General features: G+C 36.2%; 1 protein-coding gene across 1 annotated transcript in view; it reads right to left on the bottom strand.

Moving 5' to 3' along the window:
- Window positions 1–27,424, bottom strand: part of RELN (reelin) — a 469,728-nt gene that overhangs the window by 319,736 nt on the left and 122,568 nt on the right. Inside the window, exon 3 of the mRNA XM_081286786.1 lies at window positions 10,856–10,991. Within this exon, the coding sequence (XP_081142912.1) occupies window positions 10,856–10,991 (136 nt within the window). The remainder of the gene's footprint in view (window positions 1–10,855; window positions 10,992–27,424) is intronic.

The raw sequence follows: 27,424 nt of genomic DNA on the forward strand, positions 1-27,424 counted from the left end.
AGAAAGTACAATTTCAATATGGGCTCAGTGGCATATGCTTTTAATTCCAGCATCTCAGGAGGTAGAGGCATGAGCCGTTTCAAGGCCAGTCTGGTCAACTCAGTGAGACCCTGTCTCAAAAAAAAAAATAAGTAGGGCTGGGGATGTAGCTCCTGAGCAGAGTGCCTCTGGGTTCAGTCCTTAATACCACACACACACACACACACACACACACACACTTTGTGTGTACAAAAAGTACAATTTCAAACACATTTTAGAATATGTATATATGTATATACATGTGTATGTGTTATGGCTTGGATATATGGTGCCTCCAAAATCTCATGTGTAAGACAATGCAAGAATGTTCAGAAGTGAAATGATTTGGTTATGAGTCTATAGCCAAATCAGTGGGTTAGTCCACCTGAATGGATTGAGAAATTAGCCAGGTAGGGTGTGGCTGGAGCAAGTAGATCACTGGGACATACCTATCAGATTTATGTCTGTTTCTTATCTGTCATGGATTGAGCTGCTTTCCTCTGCCACACCCTTCGGGCATGATATTCTGCCTTACCTCGGGCCCAGAGCTAGAGTCGGCTGACCATGGACTGAATCTCTGAAACCACGAGCCAAAATAAACTTTTTCTTCTAAACGTAAGTTGTTCTTGTTGAGTCTTTTGGTCACAGAAATGCAAAACCTGACTAATACAGTGTGTGTGTGTGTGTGTGTGTGTGTGTGTGTGTGTGTGTGTGTATCTAGATAGATAGATAGATAGATAGATAGATAGATAATCGCCAAAAAAATTAATTCTTAAAGGTTTCTTATCTGGAAGAAGCAGTCCAAATTTTATTTCACATTTATAATAATGACTTAAAATATTTGGATATTTTACTAAAAGCAGGGTTTGATAATATACTGCCATGAGCATACGTTACTCATATAACTCTATTGGCAAACCATGAGGGTGTTGCTGCCATGGGAAAAGGTTCATCCACCTGTTCTCACACCTCATCATCCTCACTAATTTTGACAGTGGAGGCAGTGTGGGGGGAAAATTACACTTAGGACTTCTAAATTGTTTAAAATAATTTTAATAATATAGGAATAACCCAGATCTTTGTCTATCTTTTACCTATGATATTTCTACTAGATTTAGAGAACTTCTAAGAATTGTAACGCATAAAGCATTTAGATCTTTGGTCTTTTGCTTTCACAAATGTTCCCTGTGGTTTCAAGTAAAAAGTGCCAAGCCCAGTGGTAATCCACTTAAATAAACCATAAGACCTTGTAATAAGGAGCTTCTTGTGGGTTCCAAACCTCGGTCCATTTACTTGAGTGCTCTCTAAACATTCTCACACGATTGCATGAAAGGAAAAGAAGAGGGAAGCAGCTGGTTTGCCATAGACCTCTTTTTTCCTAGATGTAATATTAGGATAAAGTAATATTTTTGTCTAAAAAGATAAAAATCAGAGTTTTTAAAAAACAAACAAATTTGCTAACATAACTGTTTCTCGGAGATAAAATTTCCTAGAAACACAACCATCTTTGGATCCTGGTTAAAAATATTTCATTACTGGAAGTCCCACTGTAAAGCACCCACTGCTCTGATGGTCTTGTGATTTTAATGCAAAGAAAAGTTTCCTAGTGGAGACTCTGGAAGATTTCCCTAATAGAATCAGGACTGTTTACATAGCAACTTCTTGGAGGAAGGAGGAGGAGACGCAGGAAGGGAGAAAGGAAAGAGAAAAATGAAGGGAGTACTCTTGCCTTTTGAATATCTGTTAAATTATTAAAGTATGTTGTATCATCCATATGACAAAACCAATTCCTTCAAAACTTCTTGGAGATTGATGGACATAATTAATCTCAACCACACTCCCCAAAATTAAACATTAAATCCCCAGGAAGCATCCTGACCTCATTTGTCAAGGTGTGGATACATAAGAACACACATTAGTCCCTCAACCTAGACTATCTGCTTGCCCACACCTAACTGGCTGCAGAAAGTTGATGAAGACCAGACCCTGTGGGGAGTGAGAACTATCCGTTAGGCTCTTAGCCATTTACCTTTAAGGATAGATGATATATATTTTTTAATCCTGGCACTCAGAGGAACATTTTTGAGCAGTCTTAAAATATTTGTTATGAGTTAGAAAATGCCTTTTAAAAAGGAAAACTAGACCATCAGAAAAAGAAATAGCAGAACTGTGATTTAAAAGACAGATAAAATTCCTCCTTCAGAAAACAATATATCTGGTTTTATCTCACGGTATGGATGTAATAATTTCAGACTTACCTGAAAAGTAATTTATTTTTGCATCAATCTATGTACAATCTTGAAAGTAAAATAGAATTTGTATCAATTGTTGGTACCCTTATCTATATATAGGTATGAATTCACTCCCAATAGACCCAACCATGGGGGAGTCCCTGCTCTTATTCCAAATGTTTAAGTAACAAGGCAAATACATTTGTGATGTTTTCATCTGATGGATGGAAATAAATGGGCAACTACATTATCTTTCCTGAAGAACTCCCCAGACAGGCTGGAATGGCTCTCATCAAAAATTAAAGGCATCTGAGAGATGCTCAAGGCAGCACTTCAAATCTCTGCATTTGTATTATTTCAGGCCTGTCAGGTGTTCAGAAACTGCTAGTGTCTTCAATTTTTCCAGTACTTTTGTCCTCTTATTTAATATATTTTTAAGAAAACCATCCCTCCAGGAGTTACTTCCGTTAGAGTAGTAAATGTTCAAATATAGTCCTGTGTTCCTCTTTGCTAATCTGAATTCATTCTTGTCAATGCTCGGGACCTTAAATAGAACATTACTTGATTCATTCTGTTTTCAGTCTTGGTACCGCTCAATAGTTGAATGAATGAGACAAAATTTCAGTGTCTCCTACTGAGACATATTTCAAAATAAAGATAGTAAACACATGATGGCCACTTTAAAAAGAGATTCTGACACCACACTGCAAACCATATAATTTAAATGGTATCAGTACCACATTTTACCATAGTAAGATGGACAGTGATTATTTCAAAGGAAAGTGAAGTAGTAAAATCACTTGCTTTGAAAACAGATTGCCTTTTCTGAATCCAAGCTGTGTTCCTCTTTAGGTAAATTACCTAAGAGAAATTATTTAACATCTCTGTACTTCAATTTTCTCATCTGTGAATTGAGATAATAATAGTACCTATTTTAGAGAAAATGAGCATCAACGGATTAAATGATGAAAACTGCTTAGAACAATGGCAGGCACATAGTAAAATTTCAAAAATATGATTAATGTTGTAATTGTTTTAAACACCCCCCTCTTTCCTCAATAGTTTCTCACCAACTTTTAGGGGTTAAATGACTTAGAGATTTCCTTTCTTCCTTCCCTTCTATCCCTGTCTTCCTCTACTTTGCCTCCTTCCTTCCCCTTCCCTACCTCTGCCCATCTCTCCCCCCTCCTCTCCTTCCTCCATCTCCTCTAAACTTGAGGCTTATTAGTCAGTAAAAAAAAAACAAAAAACCAATAATCGAATATGAAAATCTAGAAAAACTCTATTGCTATAAGATCTGAATGCTGCACAATTTCTGGGTGAAATTACCACTTAAAATATAAGTGGTAATTTATCAACAGGTGCCATATAAGTAACAGTAAAATAATTTGGATTCATTTTCTCCATCTGTGAAACTATAGCCCACACCTGATCCTGAGAGCTTCCTCTCCTCTCACTTGATTATTTTTAACAAGAAAGGCAGTAAGCAGACGGCCCAAATGAGTAAGTGGCTGAGTGACTTACTAAAAAAACATGGTCTATATTCAGACAGAATGCCACTATTCTTCACTGGGTAAGGAACACAACACATTATATAATTGTATTAATTTTCAGTTCAAATAGTCTATAATTCCTGGATATTTGGAATTTTTTTCTAAAAAAAGGGATTTAAAATATATATATATATAAAATCATTTTTTAATATATATATATATATATATATATATATATATATATATATATATATATATGTTGTAGATGGACATAACACCTTTATTTATTTATCTTTATGTGGTGATGAGGATCAAACTCAGGGTCTCACACCTGCTAGGTTAGCACTCTACTGCTGAACCACAACCCAGTCCTCTAAAAACAAGGATTTAAAATAGGTACTAGGGTTTAAAATCAGAGTCAATCATACATTTGGCTGTTCTGAGATCACATAATTGGGTGTATTGTCAATTCTATTGTCAGTCTTAGAAAGACCATGTGTGCCAAGCTGGAGAATATCACGCTAAACAAAATAAGCCAATCCCAAAAAAGGCCAAATGTTTTCTCTGATATGCAGATGCTAATTCACAATAAGGGGATGGGGCACTAGGGAATAACAGAGGTACTTTTGGTTAGAAGGGAGAGAAGGGAGGGGAGGGGATATGGGGATTAGAAGGATAGTAGAATGAATTGGATGTTATTACCCATGTGCATATATGATTACACAATCAGTATGATTCTACATCGTGTACAACTAGAAGAATGAGAAGTTGTGCTCCATTTATGTATGATGTGTCAAAATGCATTCTACTGTCATGTATAACTAGTTAGAACAAATTAAAAAATTAGAGGACAGAAAAAGAAAGAGCTTGTGCATGGTAAATGATAAATGTTAGTTGCTGAATTTCTTCAAATATAATACACCAACAATTATAAGACACTATGTAATAAAGTAATTATCTATTATAATTGTAGGGTGCCATCAAATGAAATCTACTTCATAGATATTGAAACACTTATCTGTATTTAGAATCAATGAAATATATTTAGCTATTAATAACTACTTATTAAGAAACTTCTATTACACAAAGTTCAGTATTTAGGAAATACTAGGTATATAAAAATACTATTGATAGCCTCTGACCTTGGGGATTTAAAGCCCAACTAGAAAAAGAAAGCAAGCATGGGAAAAACTTGAATAATAATATGAGTTAATTAACAATATAAGAAAGTCATAGAGAGCTAGGCACAATAGTGCACGCCTATAATCCTAGCACCTGTAATCCCAGAGGTTGAGACAGGAGTATTACAAGTTCAAAGCCAGCCTCAGCAATTTAGCAAGGCCCTACACAACTCAGTAAGACCCTATCCTCAAATTAAAAACACAAAAAGGGATATAGCTCAGTGGTTGAGTGCCCCTGGGTTCAATTCCTGGCGCACACACACAACACAAAAGTGATAGAGAATTTTTCAAAAATGCACATAAGCATGGCTGAAGTTTGATTTTTAAGAAATAATTTTAATAACTAGAAGAGAGTGTGAAGGTTCTCAATACATAGAAATAATAATATTTACAAAGCACATAAATGGGACTCTTCCTTCCCCCAAATCAAACCTAAATCTGATAGAGGTTCTAGATTCAACTACCCATCTGCAGGAATTACAGAGGGCAGGTGATAATGCAAGAGAACAAACTACATTGTAAAGTTACAAACAACAAAATTCTGATTCTAGGAAACTATAGGATAAATGATCTACTTTTTTCAACAAATAAATTGCAAAGTGAAAAATGTGGAGGAAAACCTATGAATTTAAAGACTTAATATTTATTTTTAAAAAACAAATCTTTAGTGTATAAGGATGCATAGTTGGAAGATAAAACTTCAACTAGAAGAATATAATAATAAGCAAAAATAAAAAGTAATATTATTTGAGGACAGAAATGCAAAGTACTCTGATTTGATCTATGTACATTGTACACATGTTATCGAATTATAACTCTACCCTATAAATACAAATATTATGTCAGTTAGAATAAGATTTTAAAAATTGAAATAGATCCCTATGTTTCATCCTGTACAAAAATCAATTCAAAATGGATCAAAGACCTCAATATAATTTTGTGTGTGTGTGGTACTCAGAATTGAACCAGGGCCTCCCAAATGCTAGGCAATCACTCTACCGGTAAGCTACATTCCCAGGGATCAAAGGCCTAAGTATAATACCTAAAACTTTTAAACTGCTAGAAGAAAACATAGTGGAAATACTTCAAGATATAGGAACGAGCAATGACTTCCTGAGACAGGTACAGGAAGTACAGGGGGACAGTAAAACACCAGGACCCTGAATGCCCCATTTCTGTTCCAAAAATACCTAGTCAAGATAAGGGAACAATGAGAGCAAGCCTGGCTGCAAAGTTCAGATACATATTATCTTGAAGGACACTGGCTTTCTCTTCCGTACATTGGGAGCTAGGGCAAGTTAGTGTTATCTGTAGAAAGCTTCCTTCTTGCATGTACATGAGAACTGTTGCTCTTGGGATGTCGGTAATCCAAGCTAACTAAGAAAGCTGAACCTGATGATGTCATTGCCTCTTCAGCCTAACATATAAAACCCCTCTGAGAGGAAACATAACAGAGGGCACTGTGGAAAGGATACATGTCACTCATCTAGCTGGTTGCCTCTGGACAAAAGACCATGACAGAGAGGAGGTGTCACTTGGTAAAGCACCTTGAGGGATTAAAGTGCTACCCGTCAGCCTGTCACCTCTGAAACTCTTCTTGGAGCAGTCTCTTGTAAGCTTTTCCCAATAAAACATATGTCTCCCATGCTGTTTCTGTTATTTGGCCTGTCTATAACCCATTCCACGGCCCTGGCACAACTGGGCTCTGGACAAGACAATAGGACTCCCATAGCTCAGGAAACAATAGCAAGAATCAACAATTAATCAATTAATTTAATTTAATTACATTAAATTACAAACAAAAGAAATAATTATCAGAGTGAATAGACTGCCTACAAAATGAAAGAAATTCTTTGCCAGCTACCCTTCTGACAAAGGATTAATATCCAGAATATATAAAGAACTCAGAAACCTTAAAACAAAAAAAAACAAAACCTAATCAACAAATGGAAAAATTAATTGAACAAATACTTCTCCAAAGAAGAAGTACAAATGGCCAATAATTATGCAAAAAAGCTCAAAATCTTTAGTCATTAAGGAGATACAAATTAAAAAGAACTACATTGAGATCACCTCTCACCCCAGAAATCAAGAATACAAATAATAATAAATTCTGTCAAACTGGGGAAAGGAATTCTTACACACTATGGATGGGAATGCAAATTAATACAGCCACTATGGAAATCAGTATGAAAGTGCCTAAAAGAACTAAAAATAGAACTATCTTATGATCCAGCTATACCACTCCTCAGTATATATCTTAAAAAATTAAAATCAGCATATTATAGAGACACCTGTACACCCAGGTTTATCACAGAAAAATTCACAATAGCCAAGGTATGGAATCAGCCTAGGTGCCTGTCAACAAATGAATGGATAAAGAAAATGTGGCACATATACATGATGGAGTATTACTCAGCTATAAAGAACAATAAAATCATGTCATTTTCAGGAGAGTGAATGGAACTGGAGATCACCACATGAAGTGAAAGAAGTCAGATTCAGAAAAATAAGCATCACCTCTTTTCTCTCATATGTGAAATAGAGGGTAAAAGAAAGATGACATGAAAATAGAAGGGAGACTGGGAAGAGGAAGGGGACTGGGGGAATAGGGGATGAGAGATTAAGAAAGGGTAATAGAGAAGAGAAAATTATCAAAACAGGTTATATACGTCTACAAATATGCCACAATGAAACCCAATATTCTGTATAGTTAATACACACAAATTTTAAAAAGAATTCTTCCTACCTTTAAAAATTAAAATTTTAACTTGAATTTCATGTTAATCAGAAAAGATATTTATAGTATACAATATATTTACCTCCCAATGCCTCAGGCTTTTGTGTTACTTTGTTTTTGTTTACAATGTAAAATTAATGTTGAATATTAGCAATCCCCTTCAAGTATTGCTGGACACTTACTAATTACGAATTCTAACCTTTACATGTAGCTCTAGTCAAAAACAAGCATTTTGCCCACATAATAAGCAGCTACTCTATGTAACATTCAACATCATCATGGCTGCCAATAAGGAGATTAACCATTTATGGAGAATGCTAAAAATATAAATTGTATCCTCAAAATTTGACTGGAAAATATAGGTAAGGGTATGTAAATGTCTTTCCAGTCAGTAAAAATTACTTATAACCAAATGATATTTTCCTGACCACCTGTAAAGAAATTAGAATTAAGACTTAAAACTCTCAGAAGGAAATAGAATTTCAGTATCAATGGGATTATAAGTCATAGAATATAATTTTTAAATAGAGTCAATTAAAAACCTAAATTTGTTTGGAAGTAGGCAGTTCTATATTGCTGATATAGACTTACTTTGTGTTTTATCTTTTAAAAATGCAATTCTTATTTTAAATTAAAGAAGTTATATATGACAAGAATTTGCTGAACTTGGTGGCCCCTACCTATAATACCTGTGATGTGAGAGGCTGAGAAAAGAGGATCACAAATTTGAGGACATCCTGGGTAATTTAGGGAGATTCTGTCTCAAAATAAAAATGGCTGGGTATGTGTTTCAGTGATAGAACACCTTACTGCATGCATGTACACACACATATACACACACGCGCGCGCGCGCACACACACACACACACACACACACACACAAGAATTTACCCTTCCAAGTGCCAACACACAAGAATACATGGTAAGAGCATCAGGGATCACAAGCTAAAGGAAATGACAACATAGAACATCATATAATGCAAGGGACATTTTCCTGGATATCTATATATGAGACACTGTACCAAATATGGTGGAATCAAAAAGAAATAAAAATTTGTCTCTGTCTAATCTAATCTAAGAGAAAAGGCAAAAAATTAACTCAAATCACTATATGATAAAGTATAATGTGCACTCTAATAAAGTTACAAGAACAACATGTCAGTACATATCACTTTTGTTGTTGGCATCTTGGCAAGTTTTTAAACAAGCCTTGAAAAAAACGTAGAAGTTTTAACAATCAGAGTGATTGTATGAATCAGAGAAAAGCATGAAGAGAGAAAGCCATGGGATTTTCAGGACATTGTGGCGAATCTTGCCAGTTTGTGCTCTATCAGGAGGTACAGGCTATAAGAGATAGAAGATAATAAAACAGCAGGATGGGGAAGAGACTCCAAATCCCACGCCTTCAGTAGAGAATTTCATGCTTATCTAAATTTTGAGTGATCCAGGTTTGGCCTTAGGAAGATTAAGTGGATATCAATGTGCAGGGTGGACTAGGGGAGAAGCAGGCTGGAAGTGTGAGGGCCAGTAAGGAAGTTTCTGCAATTATCTTAGCAGAAGGTACTAGAAGGAAAAGATTCAGGTACAAAAAACTTTCTATAGAAGAAAATGATTGGATTAAATGCCCATTGGCGATATAGGATGAATTTGATGTTAGCAGCCTACCTCACCCAGAAACTAAACAAACAGACTATATAGTCAGTGGTGTGGGAGCCATAGGATCTCCTAACACTGAACTATATGTTGCCAAGGTGGGGGGAAGGTAGTAGTGTTCTGTGAGTACACAGGTTTTGTGGGACTTTGCTGTATGCACAGGAGATTGGAAGAGAAAATCATTCAAGAACTTCGAGTGCTACTTTTCTTCACTGCCCACGGAATAACTGTTTCTGAATTATCTGTGTCTGTATTACCTTGGCCTACTGGTCACTTCAACCAATATTTAAGGAGTGTTTACTGTGTCCTAGAGATTGTTGCAGACAGCTCTGGAAAATCAGTGGGAAAAAAACTCCAAATTTTGCCTTCAGGGAACTTGCATTTTAGTGGGAAGAGACAGATAATGGACAATGCACATAATTATATAAATGCAAGATAACATGTGGTAAAAGTAAAATATGCTATGGGGAAAAAATCAGCTAACTAAGAAGGGTGGGAGTGGTGGCTCAGGGGTCAGGGTTGGGCATTATATGGAGAGATGTAGCAAGTTGTAGTCTCTGAACCTTGATGTGCTGGTTATATAAGGATGCAGCTAAGAGCTGTGTTCACTAACTTCCCCAGTTTCTTCCTAATGAAAACTCATGAGAGTTAGGTTTCTATACAATACCTGACTTCTGGCCACCACGAATCACCTAATCAATCACATTTCCCTCTGGGCACTAACAGCCAGAAAAGCTCAAAGGAAATTTGTAATCATTTTCCAGTATGTGAAGTCTCAAAGCATTGCTTGTACCGGCTTTCACCTTATTTTCTGAACATTCATTTTACTGTTGTCCTGACTTCTTCAATTACTTTAATCTTTTTTTAACTCACAAATAATGGCATTTACTTGTAGGGTACAAGGTGATCTTTTGATATGTGTTTACACTGTGGAATGATGAAATTATGTTAATTAACATACATCACTTTACATACTTATCATGTTTTTTGTGATGAGAACTCTTGAAATCTAATAATCTCTTACAGAGAGGTAAATATGAGTAAAACAACATATCCATGTATAGACATGTCATAGGAAACCCATTAATCTGTACCATTAATATGAGTTAATATTCATAATAATAAAAAGAATACTAGAAAAAAAGTAGAAAAAAATCTTCTGTCTTAGCAATTTTGAAATCCATTTCATAGTCAACATGCTGTATGATAGATCCGTAAAACATTCATCTTTACTGAAACTTTGTACCCTTTCAATAACCTCTCCCCATTCTTCATCTCCCAATGAGATTTCACTTTTATCACATTATTTATTTTTTTCAGTTAAAATCCAATTTAGAGATCTGGAAGTTATAAATGAATACACAAAAATAAATTGCTAAAGCTACTTTATAAAAATTTTTGACCTCTTTGACACCAAAATTAATGGTTTTAATTAAGTCTAACCTATCAAAATAATACTTTACAAAAGTTACCCCCCATGTAACTCATGAAAGGTTGCATTTGCCTTCCGTAGCCATCTCTGACACTTTGGGTACTTACATGAAATTGACACAGCCAGTACCAGCGGGTGGGGCAATCCAGACAAAGCTGAGGTTGGTTGTGGGCAGGTGACTCACATGAGAGGCCACCACACTGCACATAAACTGGTTACCAAACTGGTGGTCAGACATGATCCCTGAAAGACAGAAAGGAAGGGTCACTGTTATAAAGAGAACAAAACAAATTCCTTCCTATCATGGTATAAAAATAATTCTTGACATTTTAATATTAAGATTTATTATGCACCTTGGACTTCATATAAGGTATGTAACTTTTTTCATTGCTAGAGGAAAATTAAGCATTTAAAACAGTATTAAGAAATTACCTACTATAGCATTTACCTTGATTTTGTTGATTGATCTTTGCCCATCAGTAAAATCCACCAGGACTCACCTGCCATTGAATACATTTGGGTTTCTCAGAATGTAACAAGAAAGACAACTACCATGGGGAACTGGGAAGCTTCTCAGTATGAGGATGCTAGGAGGAGATTATTAAAATATTTGAGCTTGTATTGGGTTACTTCAGAGAGTGGGGAGATCAGGTTTGCCCAGGAGCTTTGCAATTTTAGTACTGAAAGTCCTGTATTCTGGGACACTCCCCAGTCCCGTTGAAGTTTCAGGAAAAGATGGTTCATCTTCTGGATCTGGGTCATCACAAAGTAGAAGTAACTTTGTTACCAAGCATTTTCATACCAGAAAGGTAAGTCTTAGAGTAACCTTGTCTGATGTTCATGTTCTATGAACTTGCTTATGCTGAGCATGAGAACACCTTAACCTAGTTGTGAGCAGGTCAGAGTGATCTTTTTAAAATATGATGCTATTCATCATATTTCTCTACCAAAAAAAAATCAATAAACCCACATTGTATATAGCAGTACTATCCAAAAGAGTAGACACTAGCTAAAATGGTAAATTAATTAAATGTAAATTAGTTAAAATTAGATAAAATTAAAAACTCAGTTCTTCAGTTGCACTGAAGCTGAGCTGAAGCCCTAGGAACTCACATTTTAAATGCTCAGTAGCCAGCCATATGTTGCTGGTGGCTGCCATATTGGACAGTAGAGAACAGAACATTTCCAGTATCACAGAAATTTCTCCTGGATAGTGCTGATCCACAGGATAAAAATCAAGATGTCTTCTCTCAGGTTTTTTTTAAACCTCAGCTTCAGTACTTCCTGTTCATCCCCTTATATTTCACACACCCCAAATACCAAAAGAGTCCCTTCTCCACATAGGCACAAGCTGTATACTCTATCGAAAATGCTCTCTTCCCACCTGTTCACAATCCCCTGACTGATCCTATATCAAGATTTAGCTCATTTTCTCCTTTGACAAGTCTCTCCTCTCCACCTCCCAGGCCATTTTGCCATACTGAACCATGACTTAATTCCAACATAGCTCTTAGCTCAAGGTATCTGAATGTACTGTTTTCTTACCTTTCAACACTTCTGAAGACCTCTAAATGAACAAATCAAGTCTCCTCATCTACATTCCCCTAGCATCAAGCAAAATATGCACAGTCAATATATTATTTAATTTACTTGTATCTCTGGCCTTTGGTCTCATGATTTAAAAGGCCTTCCTAGTCCCTAAGATTTAAAAACATATTCTCTTACATTTCTATTAATTCATTTTTACATTTACATCTTTAATGTCTCTAAGTTTTATTTTGCTGTGCAGCACAAGGTTATTGCTTAACTTTTTTCCCCCAAATGGTTCTGGATATCATCATTTCCCCCTTGGTATTGTGAGAGAGTTATCCACTAACATGGACCAGACACATATATCTTCCCACAATGAATTTATTGCATAACAATAAATTCACATGTTGTATCATTTTCTTTAGCTCTAATTCACTGAACATACTCATGTTTCACTTGGTGTTGTGACTAAATGAATCACAGATTATTTTATTTCATTTCAATCTTAACTACCAATATCTATAAATTCAAGTTACATATCATATATTACACAATGATATATAGGCTATAGAAAGTTATTTAATTTTACTTGACTCTAATTGAAGAAAATGAATCTAAAATAAAAACGAATCTTCTCAAACATTTCTTCACCACTAAAGATATTTAGGAAGGATTAAGGCAGCCAGAGAGCTTCAAGTGGCCTATCGGGAACAAAGGCAGAGAGCAAATACAAATGCAGAGTCACTGCAGGTGGTTAGATAAAATTATGAACTAGCCAAAGAGCCTGTTCAGAGCACAGAACTGTTGGAGTTGTAACTTATTCTATGCCAGGGTCCGGTTTTGAAGTGGGCCACATCAAGCAGGGCTTGATTGGCTGAGTTGAAGCCCTAGGGACAGAGTAGGGAGTTCTTAGCCTGTTGACCTCATGACCCATTCAGCAGATGGTCTGATGGTAGGCTGGCATGTGCCACTATACCACCATTGTAGGTACCCTTCCTTTTATGTGTTTCAGGTGAGGGGGTTGCATCTGCAGAGATTGATAAGCTCATGGGCCTGATTTTTTTGTGAAATGAGTGTGATACACCCATGCATCCAGGTGCTTCTGATTTAATTTGATAAGTTAGCAAGTGATCATTTTTTATTAGCATGATAATTTTTTCATCACTTTGTGCCTTATGGTTGTGCTGTGTAGATGGTGGCAGTCTATTTTTACAAAATATAAAGGCATTCTCCATCCACATGGAGTAGCTCATGTCAAACTACTGTTTTATAATATGCAGGAACTCAGAGCTAGGCACATTCTATACAAGATGAAGTAAGTCAGAGGGGCACAGTGTGCTCTATGCACTGAATTTCATGATGGCTCCTTATACGTTTCTCTGTTCCCTCCACTCCTGTATTCTACCAAAGTGACTTCTCTGAAAGGATGATCATGTCAATCCCCAGCTAAATCTCCTTAAATGGCTCCCCATCAGATTCCAGAGAGATTAAAAACTCTTCAGCATCAGTTACAAAGTTCAGCATGATCCACCCCTCCCTGCTCTCCCTCCTCATCCTTTATGCCTGGCTCCACAGCCCTTCTCTAGCACTGGTGGTAGAGCCTGCCTCACCCACCCCTGTGAGCATGTGCTCCCCTTTAGTCATAGAAGCCCCCCACCTTTTCTTTCCTCCCACTTATCCCTGCTCAATTAACTGCTATGTGCTTGTCAAGGCAAGGATCCATCTAACTTCTGCTTAACATCAAACACTGAGAGAAGTCACTTACTGTGCTAGGCCTAATGACAGAAAGATACATCAGACACAGCCATGCCCTCAAAGACTTCCATCCTCACTCATTGTCCCTGCCCTGTGTTTGAATAGTTGCCCTTCCTACATGTTATAAGCAATTTAACTAACTTTGTTTTTTTTACTAAATATATGAATAATTAAAAAAATAAGAACTTCAGAAAAAAAATATATATCTATCACCTTAACTTGTGAAATAGAATTTTTTATACTAGAAAGTCATTCAGAATAGGTCATAAGTGGCCTAAGAAACAGAAAAACAAGTCTATATCTGACATGTACAAAATATGCTTTTTTTCTCCTTCAAAGTTTTCTTCTTTAAAGCTGCATCTGAGACAAAATTCATCAAGCCGAAGAAACCACAGGGCAAGGAGGAAAAGTGACTCCCAGGGAATCACAGAGTCTCAAAGCAGACTCACAGCCATGACTCAAGCACTGCCACCCTCCTCTGAGCAGGCAGAAGGCAGGGACCCAGTGTGTGGAAAATGACACATCTGCAGGAGTCAGCCTGGCCAAAAAAAAAAAAAGAAAAAAGAAAAAGTCCAAGCCACAGTATTGTGGGAAGGGAAATGAATTGAACAAAATAAGAGTTCAGATCTCCGCATTCCTCATAACTCTTCTTAGAAGGTGAGTCAATGTCTAGGCCACATACTATTTGACAGGATTTTTATAAGGTGGCTACTTTTTGTCCCACTCCAGGTGAATATCCCATAGAGTAACATTTTTACAGTCTGACAGTCTAGCACAGTAGTTCTCCAACTTTCCTATATGGAGGCATCACTGGAAGAGATTTAATAAACACTGGCACCCAGTGTTTATACTGGCATCCAGATTTTGAGCTAACTGGTTTGGAATATAGCTTGGATATTGTTCACCCAGCAATTCTAATTAGCAGCTAAGAATTTGCATTAAAAAATGCCTTAGTAGAAGATTGCTTAAAATTCAGAGCTTAGAATCACACTGTTCATATCACCACAATACAATATACAGTTTGAAAGTATCCAACAGAGCCTTACCTTATGTAGCTTAAAAATTATAAATGTGCAGTGGTCTTTGCCTTTTTAACCTAGAGCACTGGCAAAGTATACTGCTAATACATCATAACTGGCATTTTCTCTGACAACATCTAAAAGTCAGCCATAGTTGTAAAATTCTATTTATGTAAATATCAACCCACATGGGAAAAAAAAAACATAATTTACAGAATCCCTATTTTGTATCAAACATTGTGTTAAGCTCTATGGAGATATGTACAAGAAATCTGGAGGTAGTCCCTGCCCTGAAGTGACATGAGCTGTACATTCTAAATAAACCATTAGAAAATAAGTATATGCTAACTGGGCGGGATGCAAATCAAAAGTAAAAAAGTAATTCATTATAATGGCAACTTATGCTTATTGAATATTTACTATGATTGGGTACTGTTCTAGGTATTCATGAACACTGACTTATTTGTAAGGTAGAAGTTGTCAAGTTCCCCATTTTACTGGACGAGGGCAGTGGGAAATGTTGAGAGCCACAGCCCAAGGGGCCCCAGCAAACTTCCAGCTGCCAGCAAACTTCCGGCTACCAGCTGAAGATTGGCTCACAGCGGCCCAGCAACTTCTAGCTGCCAACTGATTGGCTCCTCTGCAGTGATGCTCATTGAGCTGTTTCCCGCCCTTTCAGACCATGGAGCTGCTCACTGGGGGACTTTTTTGGCTCCGCCCACGCAACCCAGCCAATCAGCCTCAAGAGCAGGAGGAGTGGGGGAGGTTGAGAGGCTTGGGGGAAGCCATGTTGGCAGTTGGGCTCTGAAGGTTTTTCCTGAGGAGCTGTTTTGTTTGGCCTGTGTGGTTCTAAAAATAAAGTTTGTTTCTTTTGACAAGTGGCTCCTGAATTGTGCCCAGCCAGACTGCGGCAGGGAAAATAGAAATAAAAGAATTTGCTCGAGGTCCTATAGCAAGTGGACAATGTAGCCTGGGTTCCAACCAATTCCCCTGCTACCCAGTCAGAAAGAGCTTTGTTGAAGTGTAAGAATGGACTGAAGGAGAAGCTACAATTTCCATATTTGCTTTGATTGACATGAAGCAGCAGGAGATAGTCAAGATACTGTCCCCTCGGCTCTGCACACATTGCTGTATGACCTTTGTCAGGGTGTCCCCACTCAAGTTTTATTCTGACATCTCTGAAGCCCTCTTCCATGGTCACTAAGCTTCATAGCTCTCTGAGAGCAGTTTAAATGAACAGAACAAGAACAGGAGGACATTGCACAAAGGCAGACACCATGAGCAGGGATGGCCTTAGAAAATGAGAACTAGGAGAATGAGAGCAGTCAGAGTTGGATTCTCTCATTCTGCAAAACATAATTTATTGCCTCCACCATGATGATGATCTGAATGATGATCTGTGTCACGAAAGATATGTACTAATTAATAAATGTGAGTTGGAATTCCATTCTTGAGATAACTGCAATTCAAATATGATCACGAATTTCAATTTACATTAGTGCTTACCCTGCTGCATGCCAGATAATAAGATACACGTTGTGTTTTCAAAACTACTTGAAAAAGTGAAATAAGAGCTATATTAAAAGAACTTAATTAGGGGCTGGGGATGTGGCTCAAGCGGTAGCGCGCTCGCCTGGCATGCGTGCGGCCCGGGTTCGATTCTCAGCACCACATACAAAGATGTTGTGTCCGCCAATAACTAAAAAATAAATATTTAAAAAAAATTCTCTCTCTCTCTTTCTCTCTCTCCCTCTCTCACTCTCTCTTTAAAAAAAAAAAAAAGAACTTAATTATACTATGTTTTTTAAAGGAGGTAGGTACAAATAAAATGTATACATATGCTATAAAGTTATAATAAAAGATCTTTATGTTCATTGTTCTGATTACATATAAACTGTCAAATAAGAAATTTCCACATGGAGTTTCTTCCCCAAAGAAAGATGCTATACTTTTCTAAGAGAACTGGGCTTTGAAAGTAAAAAAAAATAAAAATAAAAAATAAATAAAAATCACTTGTGGCTCTCCTGATCTAACTGTGGGCAAATGGTGTAGATTTTTCTTCAAACTCTTAAGTTCTACACCTTGATAGCTGTTGATTTTAGCAAGATGTTAAAGCATCTGTGTTACAAAACATTTTACTTTTGAATATTGTGTGTACACATTTGAGAATATGGACTGTTCACTAGCAACAATGAATCTAATTATTTAAGACAACTATTATTTTAATGAAATATAGAGATTTTAAATTCACTAGTTTACAAATATCCACTATTTGTCTTCTTAACCAGAGTTGTGGTGGAAGGACAGAAATCTATAGCAGGGTTTCCTTTATCCACATTACACTTGTGTAAGATTAGTCTCACAATGTCTTCAATTATTCTACCATTGCCTCCATGATCCCTTTTAAGACAGTGACACACATTTCTGTGCCTTCCAGGATGTCATTTTCCTTGACAAGTCTTCAGTTATTTTAAGTTTGTGACTAAACCTTGCATGAACCCATTTTCCCACAGGAATACTTCTCTATGCTTTTAATGTGCATGGCTTGGGTCTTCAGAACTGTAACTATAAGTTCTGTGATTCCCCCATCTCTAAAATAAAATACACACATTCTCAAAAAAATGTAGCTCTCTATGTCCAAGAAACACAGTGAAGATTTTATCACCCAAAATAACCCATGTAGTAAGAAACTGACATATTGATATTAGGTTTATTCTATATTGTGTAAATGTGGATGATTCAAATCTCTTTAGTTTGTAATTTGTGGTAGTTACTAATAAAGTGGACAGAAACATGTCCTGGTTTATTTTTCATGGATTTCAAAAACTAAGACATTAGCAGATGGACTATCACTGAACAGAGCAAGTATATTAAATCTACAGATTTTGTTACATGAAAAATGTAACTTCCATATATTAAAATTATGAAGTCTTAAAAGAAATGTTATTTTATTATTTCAAACACTGGAAGAAATCTTGGAAGAACATTGTGTCAGGACGCCTAGTAATTATTGACTTATTTCTATATAAGAAGTATAAATGAGAATGGTACAAAGATTTAAGATGTCTTTTACTTTCTTTCATTTTGATCCTTTGCCTTTTCTTAGATATCTATTTTTCTAGATATCTAAAGTCTTTCATCTGTTAATATAAACAGACTGCTGAAAATCAAATTTGCAAACTTAGTACTATATTATAAATAAAAAAGAGAAAATGAATTACAGACTTCCTTTTTGTTATTCTTTTTTTTTTTTTGTACCAGGAATTGAACTCAGAGGCACTTGACCAAGGAACCACATCCCCAGCCCTATTTTGTATTTTATTTAGAGACAGGGTCTCACTGAGTTGCTTAGTGCCTTGCTAAGTTGCTGAGGCTGGCTTTGAACTCTCGATCCTCCTGTCTCAGCCTCCTGAGCTCCTGGGATTACAGGCATGCTACACTGTGCCAGGCTCATTTTTGTTATTCTCTAATCTGTTTACATATTTATTTTTTCATGCTGTGATTCTTTAATGTGTTAACTCAAATATAAATAACTATTTTTGTACAGAATTCAGATTGTCCATTACTTGCCTTCTTTGCTAGGTCAACGTACTCAAACATTGCAATAAAACCAAACATAATTTTATATGCCAAAAAGAAATCACAGAACTTCCTAAAACACCTTCCTGAGCCTTACTGTGAGCAGTTGGATGAAAATGGTTGATAAGAACATTTCCCAAGCTACGGGGTGATGGTGGCACATGCACACACCCACTTGCCCACACTTTATTTTCTAAAGTAATGGATTGGAGGCATTTGGTTTCAGACATGAGTCTAAAAAGCAAAAACAAACAAACAAAAATTATCTAGAAATCATTCTGCAATTGTATGTTCATGGACCTCTTAGAAACATATGAGGATCTACACTGTTTCTACACCTTTTGTTAGTTATATAACTAGCGCCTATTGTAGTCAACCTGATTCTTTCCTCACACATCTGAGTTACATAGATGAGAGTTTTTGCTGCTTCCCTTTCCACTTCTCTGTGCCCAATGTCTGGCACATTTTACTGCCTTCCTTCTACTGGAGAGTCAGAGAGGGGAAGGGCTGAGAGCATTGACCTGGGAGGTAGTCTTCTGTGCTTAGATTCCTGCTCCACTACCAAGGAGCTGTGGAAATCTTGGGCAGGTTACTCAATCTCTCTGTTCCTCAATTTCCTCACAAGAAAGGGAATGAGAATAACAGGGTGGCTGTAAACATTAAACTGTAAATATACATGGCCCACAGTGCTATGTGTGTTAGCCATTATTATCATTCCCTTTTAGAGATTAAGGAACCAAGACATGGTGGGTTTAAATTATTTGCCAAGAAAAACAGCTAGTGAATGGCATTGGAACACAGTTTCATCTTCTACCTTACATGGTCCACTGGCTTCCTCCATACCCTTATACCCTTATACCTCAGTTCTGGGACAGACCCTGTCTCAACAAAATTCTGACCAAATCTAGTGATGAAGTGAAAATCACCTGAGAGAAAGTAGGAAGAGTTCTTCCTCCAGATACAGGAACAGGTATAAATGTTGTCATATTCTCTCTCTCTCTCTCTCTCTCTCTCTCCCCCTCCCTCCCTCCCTCCCTCCCTCCTTCTCTTCTCCCCTCCCTTCCACCCTCCAAATGCCTTGATTTCTCAGCAGTTATTGGATACCATTTGTCCCTTTGACCGACATGTCTCTGAGTTACATATATATGTGAAAGAACATCTTGAAGTCAAAAATTGTTCTTTTACAGGGAAAGGCCATGCAGTTTCACTTAGGTCTCCATGACCACTGAGTTTCACAGAGCAGCATCCTTAGCTAAGAGTTAGGTCAAGTCTGCATTGTTGTTAGCTGAAACTCTCTGATCTAAAGCTTATCTCTGCTGCCTTCTTTCCTAACCTGCACACTCTCCTTCCCTCCCTAACAGCTGCTTGCTGGTAGATAATCATTACACACTGCTTGCCCCAGACTCTCTTCAACTATCTGCACCAGGCTGGTTACCTGTCAAGAACTATATTCTGCTCCTGAGACCTGCTCTTGTTTGTGTTAGATTCACAGCCCAACTTCCAGTGTAAGAGCTGGATTTTACATATATACAGGCCAACGAATTGAAAAAGGAAGAGGCTTTAGAGATACACTCCCAAGTCATGTAGGAGACTGAAAAGAGTTCCCGAAAGGCTTTCTTCAAAACAAAGAACTAGAGACTCTTGCCTTCTTGGAATAATTCTAGGACCTAAAAGCCACCTCCAGTTTTCTCAAACCTGTCTCTTCTTCAACTTCCTCACTACTAAAGAAATGCCCATTTGATTAATCTAGAAATATCTGGAAATTTATTACATTACCAAAATTACTATTTAGCATTTTGGTTCTGACTTCTGCCTATCATGACTTTCAAAAAAGGAAAGAGAAGATCTTGGACAAAATAATAACTAATATTTACTGAGTATTTAATGATTCAGGCAAATTTTTTAGTATTTTTCAAAAATTAACTCATTTATTCATTAAAAACCCCGATGGAGTGTTATTGTTACTCTCATTTTATAGAAGCTTTCACTGGTTAAGTTAGCCATGTCACTGATCGCTGGATTGAGCACTAGTCACTTGGAATCCAGCCCTGTCACATTTTGGTGTACAATCACCACCAAATTAGCAAGTTACCTAAACTGTCTTAGTATCAATATTATTTACATTACCCATTTTACAGATAATAGCAAGATATAATCAACAGAAATGCTGGAATAATGAAGTGAAAGAATTCTAGTTGTGATGATTAAAAGCTAAATTGCATGTAAAGTGAGTAGGATAGTATTCATTAGGGATTGGAATTTTATTTGGAGGACTAAAAATATATGTTGGTCCTTTTCTGTTTTTAATACACTCCCATAAAACTCCCCTTTAAATAAGTACATGAGCTGCTGATCACCCACAATGAGCATGAAGCACAGGCCAAAGCAACAAACAAGAAGCATGGTAACCCTTGTCTGACTCCAAAAAGGCTCTCCAAGCAAAAACAGGATCCAGTTATCTTAACTGTACCTCCAGATTGGCTGACCTAAAAGAACTGTCCTCAGAAAGGTCAGCTCTGAATAACCTGTGATCATTGCCATGCAGCCACAGCTCCAGGCCAAACTCTTTCATTAAATACTTTATCTTCCTTAAAACGAATAATCTTAGGGTCTTCAATCTTCAAATGGCAGCATCCTAAAGGCACAGTTAGCCCTCCTTTTTCCCATGTCTTGACCATCACACTGCCATTGTCACATCTCACATTGTCACATTGTCACATCTGAAAGACTCAGTTAGTCCATGACAGTGTTTCTTTACCTTTTTAAAAAATATAATTCTTCTAGGGGCTTGGGCTGGGCTCAGTGGTAGACGGCTTGCCTGGTGTGCATGAAGCACTGGATTCGATCCTCAGCACCACATAAAAAATAAAATAAAGACCTCTACAACTATATATATATGTAAAATAATTCTTCAAATAAAAAAATATATATATATATAAAATAATTCTTCTAATAAGCTTTTTTCTAGATAGTTTCTTATATAAATACAACATTCTATACCTGAAGCCCTAGGTATATCTACTGACATTCTCAGTTGTGATGCATAGAATATAATCTAACTAACTAAAGAAATCTTTGCAGATACTACATAGCTTCTCTGGGAAGGCCAGAGAAGTAAACATGAATACTACAAAATAGGAAACGATCCACCACACTCTGGGACTAGTCAAGCATAAAAATAACAGAATGGCTGCTACTCCCTGCTCCTTGACACCAACTGTATTGAACTGAAATAATAGAACCTCTACCTCAGCTATTTTCCCAAAATAAGTACCTTCCATGATTATACTTAATGGAAAATTGATCTCCCCACATGGGGCATTGTGGCAAATGCCTATAATAATCCCAGCATTCCAGGAGGCTGAGGCAGGAGGATGGCAAATTTAAAGTCAGCCTCAGCAACTTAGAGACCTTGTCTCAAAAAATAAAAAGGTGGAGAGTGGTAGGAATATGGCTCAATGGTAGAGTATCCCTGGGTTCAATCCCAGTATTATAAAAATAAACAAAACACACACATACACACAAGCAAAAGCAAAACAAAAAGGAATATTGATGTCCACATAATGGTTCCCACCTCACACTGCACACTTCACTACCCAAGTCTCACAAGGGTGGGTCTGATAGGTAGAAACTAGTTTACACGCCTTCAACCTAGAAAGGAAGGAAGTGTGGGAATTGTATTTTGGTAAAGTGGCACTCACAATGTAGAAAATTATATTAAAAGGTTTGGCAATCATGTACGGTATGTGTTTTTTATAGAGGTCAAGTTCAAAGTTTAAAAATATTTGGAATTTTTGTTTCAAAAGTAATTGAAATAATTGATATTTTAAAAGTCTATGGCTTCTTTTTTGTTGTTGTTTCGTTCTATCCTCCCTCCCCACCCCCCAGTTCCAGGAATTGAAACTAGGCATGCTTTGCCACTGAGCTACATCCCCAGCCCAGCCTTTCTTATTAGACAGGCAGAGTCTTGCTAAGTTTCTGAGGTGAGACTTGAAATTGTAATCCTCCTGCCTCAGCTTCCCAAGGTGCTGGAATTACAGGCATGTACCACTGCACCCAGCCAAGACATGAATTTTTTTAATATTTATTTTTTAGTTATTTATTTATTTTTATATGGTGCTGGGGATCAAACCCATATTTGATCTGCTTGCATGTACTAGGCAAGCGCTCTACCACTGAGCAACAACCCCAGCCCCCAAGACATGACTTTTAATATTATTTCCATGACCTATGCAATGAGTTCCTTACCCTTATTCTGAATAAGAATTCTGCCACAGAAAAGATGTTGTTTATCAATGGACAAATGGACAGCAACAATAGTTCCCTACACCCTTCCTGGACAGCCTAAGAGACTTTCCAGGGGTCAAATGCCTGTGTCTCCAGATGGTGGGATTCTGGAATAAGTGTCAGATATCCTTTTAACATGAGTTCCTGCTACAGGACAAATATCAGTGAATTAGCATAATAATTATTATTTCAATTGAAGCCATGCTGTCTCATGTAGGAGTCATTATTCACCCCTCTTACCACCTGGGTAATCAGTCATGGAGTCCTTCTGCTGTTACTTAAAAGAGTCTTACAACCACACCCCCTCTTTGCTGCCCTTCCAATGAGTGCCTTACTTCGGGATTTCATTTTTCTTTTTTTTTGCCACTGCCCCCCAGCTCCTAATTGGTCATTTTTAGTTCAGATTTGCCTCCTCAGAGGAATTCACAACGCGTGATCTTTCTAAAATGTAAATGTGATTTCATCATTCCACTGATTTACAACCTTCAATGGCAAAACACTTAGAGAATTAGATCTAAGTTCCTTCAAATGAAATACTGCCCACTATTGACATCTCTGGACTCATTTATCATGGTTCTTAAAAATGCATATGACATCAAGATCAAACTATATTTAATTGCATGTGCACATCTGTTTTGCTGTTGTTCTATCTGTCTAAACCAGGGGTTAGCAAATATGGGTCCATGGGTCAAATCTGAACCAGAATCAGTTTTTCACAACACTTGAGCTGAGGATATTTTGATAATTTGTAAAAAAAAATGTGCATATACACATATGTGTGTATATATAAATGTATGTGTATATATGTATATGTATAAATGTGTGTGTTTCCTTCCTTGGCCAAACGTCTACTTAACATTTAATACATATATGAAATCAAAAGTAATCCCCTGCAGAAACTTCTCTATTCAGCTTATTATTGAACCCAAGATTAATGTTAAGAACCTCTTCACACACTCAAAATATGTGATGAAGAGTTTTGTCATGGAATCTACTCATTACTTTGCAAGGAATTGTCTTCCCAATTAGATTGTTAGTTAAGTGTTGTAAAATTTTCTATACACAGAATCTATTATAGGCAAATAATAAATGTTTATGGAATGAATTGTTGCTGAAAAGGTATTAGAATTTACATCATATGATGTCACACCAGTTTAAATGATAGGAGCTCTCCATGGTACTGAAGAGTCTGCAGTAGCTAGCTCCCTCCTGCAGGATGCTCAAAACCTTGTTTTGCATTCATCAATCACCTCCCCCCCCCCATCAAGACCTGTCCTGCTACTCTCCAGTCAACTTCCTATAGAATCCTAATTAACAGTTGCACAGCCTCCCTTCTGTTCTAGGTTACTACACATACCTTTGGCTAAAGCATTTATTGTTCACCAAATATACTCCTCCAAATTTTCTAGCACCTTTGCAGTTCAAGAGGAGATGAGCAGAACTGAAGGGTGTCATTTCCTAGTTAAAGTACAGATAGACTATGTGAGTTTCACATGTTCATTTAATGATAATGGAGGCCACATGCTGAGACAGCATGGCCATGACATGGAATAGCCTAAACTGCTGAGATCCTGCATGGAGGACAACTACCCTGAGGAGTCCTCTGTTATCATATGACTCTTGAGTTAAGATGACATTTGAAGTTCATTTCATACCACAGCAAAACTAGGTTTATCAGGATAAAACATTTTTTAACTCGTTTACTTATATGTCCTTTACTAAATTATAAGTTACTTAAAAGAAGTGGCATGGTCTTATTGATTTTGAAAAGCATCACCCAGTAATTGTTTGCAAAACAAATAAACATCTAAGTCTGTTTTTCTTTCTCCATTACACTTTTATCAAAAGGAACAACCTAGTTATTTTGCAGCAGACTAAGGAAAGTACAATGAGTGTAAACTGTAGAACACAATTCTTGGGTCAAACAGCCTGGGTTCACATGTCTTTGGTAATTATATGAAAACTCTTGTGTCAATGTTTCCTCACATATGAAATACATAAAACAATTAGTACATGCTTGTTTGGTTTCCAAAGTTAACAGTGTTTAAAACAATGTATTTTGCAGAATAAGTATTAAATAAATGTTGGCTAATCACTATATCATGAAAACTTATTTTTAGGAGATGTAAATTTATAATCATGTCCTAAATAACTTTAAAAATCAACAAATGTTTTCAGGAACTCATCTTTGTTTTCATAGAAAATGTATTTATAGATTGAAGAATATTAAATCATATAAGATACCAAAAATTATAGCTTAAAACATGTATCCTATAGCTATTACAAGCACTGTATCTATTTATATCACAGAAGCAGTTTAAATGCCATGATAAAGTACTAGCAATGAATGAACTCTGATGATAAAATATATCACATCATATTTTCAGGTCTTCTGATACGCCCTACTCCCCATTTTCCAATATCACATTATCAATATTGCCAGGATGAGAGAAATAACATACTTCTTTAAAAGACAAATCATTAGAAAGACTATTTTTCACATGATGTATGCTACTTCCATTTAAGTTTTATTAAAATTCACACTCCACTGAGGCAATAATTAGAATATTGAATCAGAAAAATGAGTGTTTCTTACCCCTTGAGGCTAAATGATTACAAATGCAATCTTAGAAAATTTTAAGTTCCCTTTATATTTAAAATAGATTAGAAAAATACAGTATATCTCTTTTGAAAACTAATAATCTATGAACTTGAAGTTAGGCAGCACATAATGGTTTGACTAACAAATATATTGGAATTATTTGAATATACATTCACTTGAAATGCTGCAAAACAGATTCTTTAAAAATGCAAGTTATTGTTAAAAATTAGATTTTTCTCCCCTGTCGTTTCCATTTAGTTTTAATAGATAATGGCTAAGTGAACCCTTAAAAGTTTATTTCTCATTTAAATTCTATCACTCCAAATATCAATCCAAATAGTCATATTTCTATCATATGGCTTCTTTTACCTATTATGCATATTATCTTTAATGTAAATTTATAATTATATATTACTTTTACATTATTGGTAAAGTTAGCATCATGTCTAGTATGTATTCTTTGAGAGAAATAAATTTAATTTTAGATTTGGGTTTTTTTTACAGTGTCTAGCTATAAAGACAATCACCCAAACATTTCTTAAAGGAATTCATTCATATACTTTTTATTACAGTTGGAAAGAAATATTAGAACTTTTATATTTTAATATTAAGTTTATATATCCTATAACATATGTTAGTGTGTTGGTACAGAAGTGGATATAATTTGCATAAATATACCACAGTGAATTTCATCTCTATGTACATTCATAATGCACTAATTTTTTTTAAAAAAACTATAAGAATACATTAGTATGCACTAATTTTAAAAAAAAGATCAGTAGAATATAGGAAAGGGAATAGGGGGAGAGAGGAAGAGAAGGAAAGGGGAGGTACTGGCAAGTGAATTGGAGCAAATTAGAATCCATGCTTGTATAATTATGTCAAAATGGATCCCAATATTATGAATATCTATAAAGAACTAATACAAAATGTATAATTTTCAAATTAAGAGTGAAAATAAAATAAATAAATATACATGTATGCTCAAAAATTGTACTCATATAAATTTGTCAATTTAGAAGAACAAAATAAGTAATTTTTAAATCATGTACAAAAATAAATAAATTTCTTGTACCCTTTTGGAAAAAAAATGTTATTAATAGAGGAACACAATAAAAAAAATGTTTGCCTATAATTAGTCTATAGACTTCACCAGGTCAGGGATGAATTAAGGGATTAAGAGACTTAGTGTGAAAAATCATTTCCCTTGTGACTTTCTGAGATGAGGGAACTGCCAGGTTCTTAATTTATCCTCCTGTGGTCAATAAGAAGATACCAAATATAATAGTGATGGGAATAAGAACATAAAAGGCTTTGATTTGAATCCATTGCTGTCCCTTTCAAGGAAATGAAGCAGAACACGCAAGGAGAATCTCAGCAGAAGCCTGGAATTGGAGTGTGTTTCAGGTTGGTCTGCTGTGGAATTATGATCCAGCCAGAGGAGGCTGGATTTCTGCCAACAAGGGATAAAGATGCCTGCAGGACTTAAGACAATGGAAGACTACTGCACAAATATTGATAATGTGAAGCAAATTACTCTAACCATTATAAAAGATGTATGGATTATTTTGTGAGTCCCAATAAACTATTACAGTAGCCTTTGAGATATGTTTTGAAAGAGGAATAAAATTCCCTTGGGGGGTATGTTATGAAAGGAACAGCAGGCTTGAAATAGAAAAAGGCCAGTCACACTGAAAGCACTAACAAGATGTGTAATGTGGCTGGGATACAAAGGTGTGCACAGGGAGACACCGTGGGGGAAGGGACCCGAAAGGCAAATGAGGGCAGAACAGGACATCCTCAAATGCATCACCAAACATTTTATATTGTTCCAGACACAAATGGGAAATGACCACTGAAAATATGTGTACACAGAACAAAAATATTAAAATGGTAATGGTGTG

The sequence above is a fragment of the Spermophilus citellus genome (assembly GCF_964194105.1).
Source record: "Spermophilus citellus genome assembly, chromosome: 3".
NCBI lineage: Eukaryota > Metazoa > Chordata > Mammalia > Rodentia > Sciuridae > Spermophilus > Spermophilus citellus.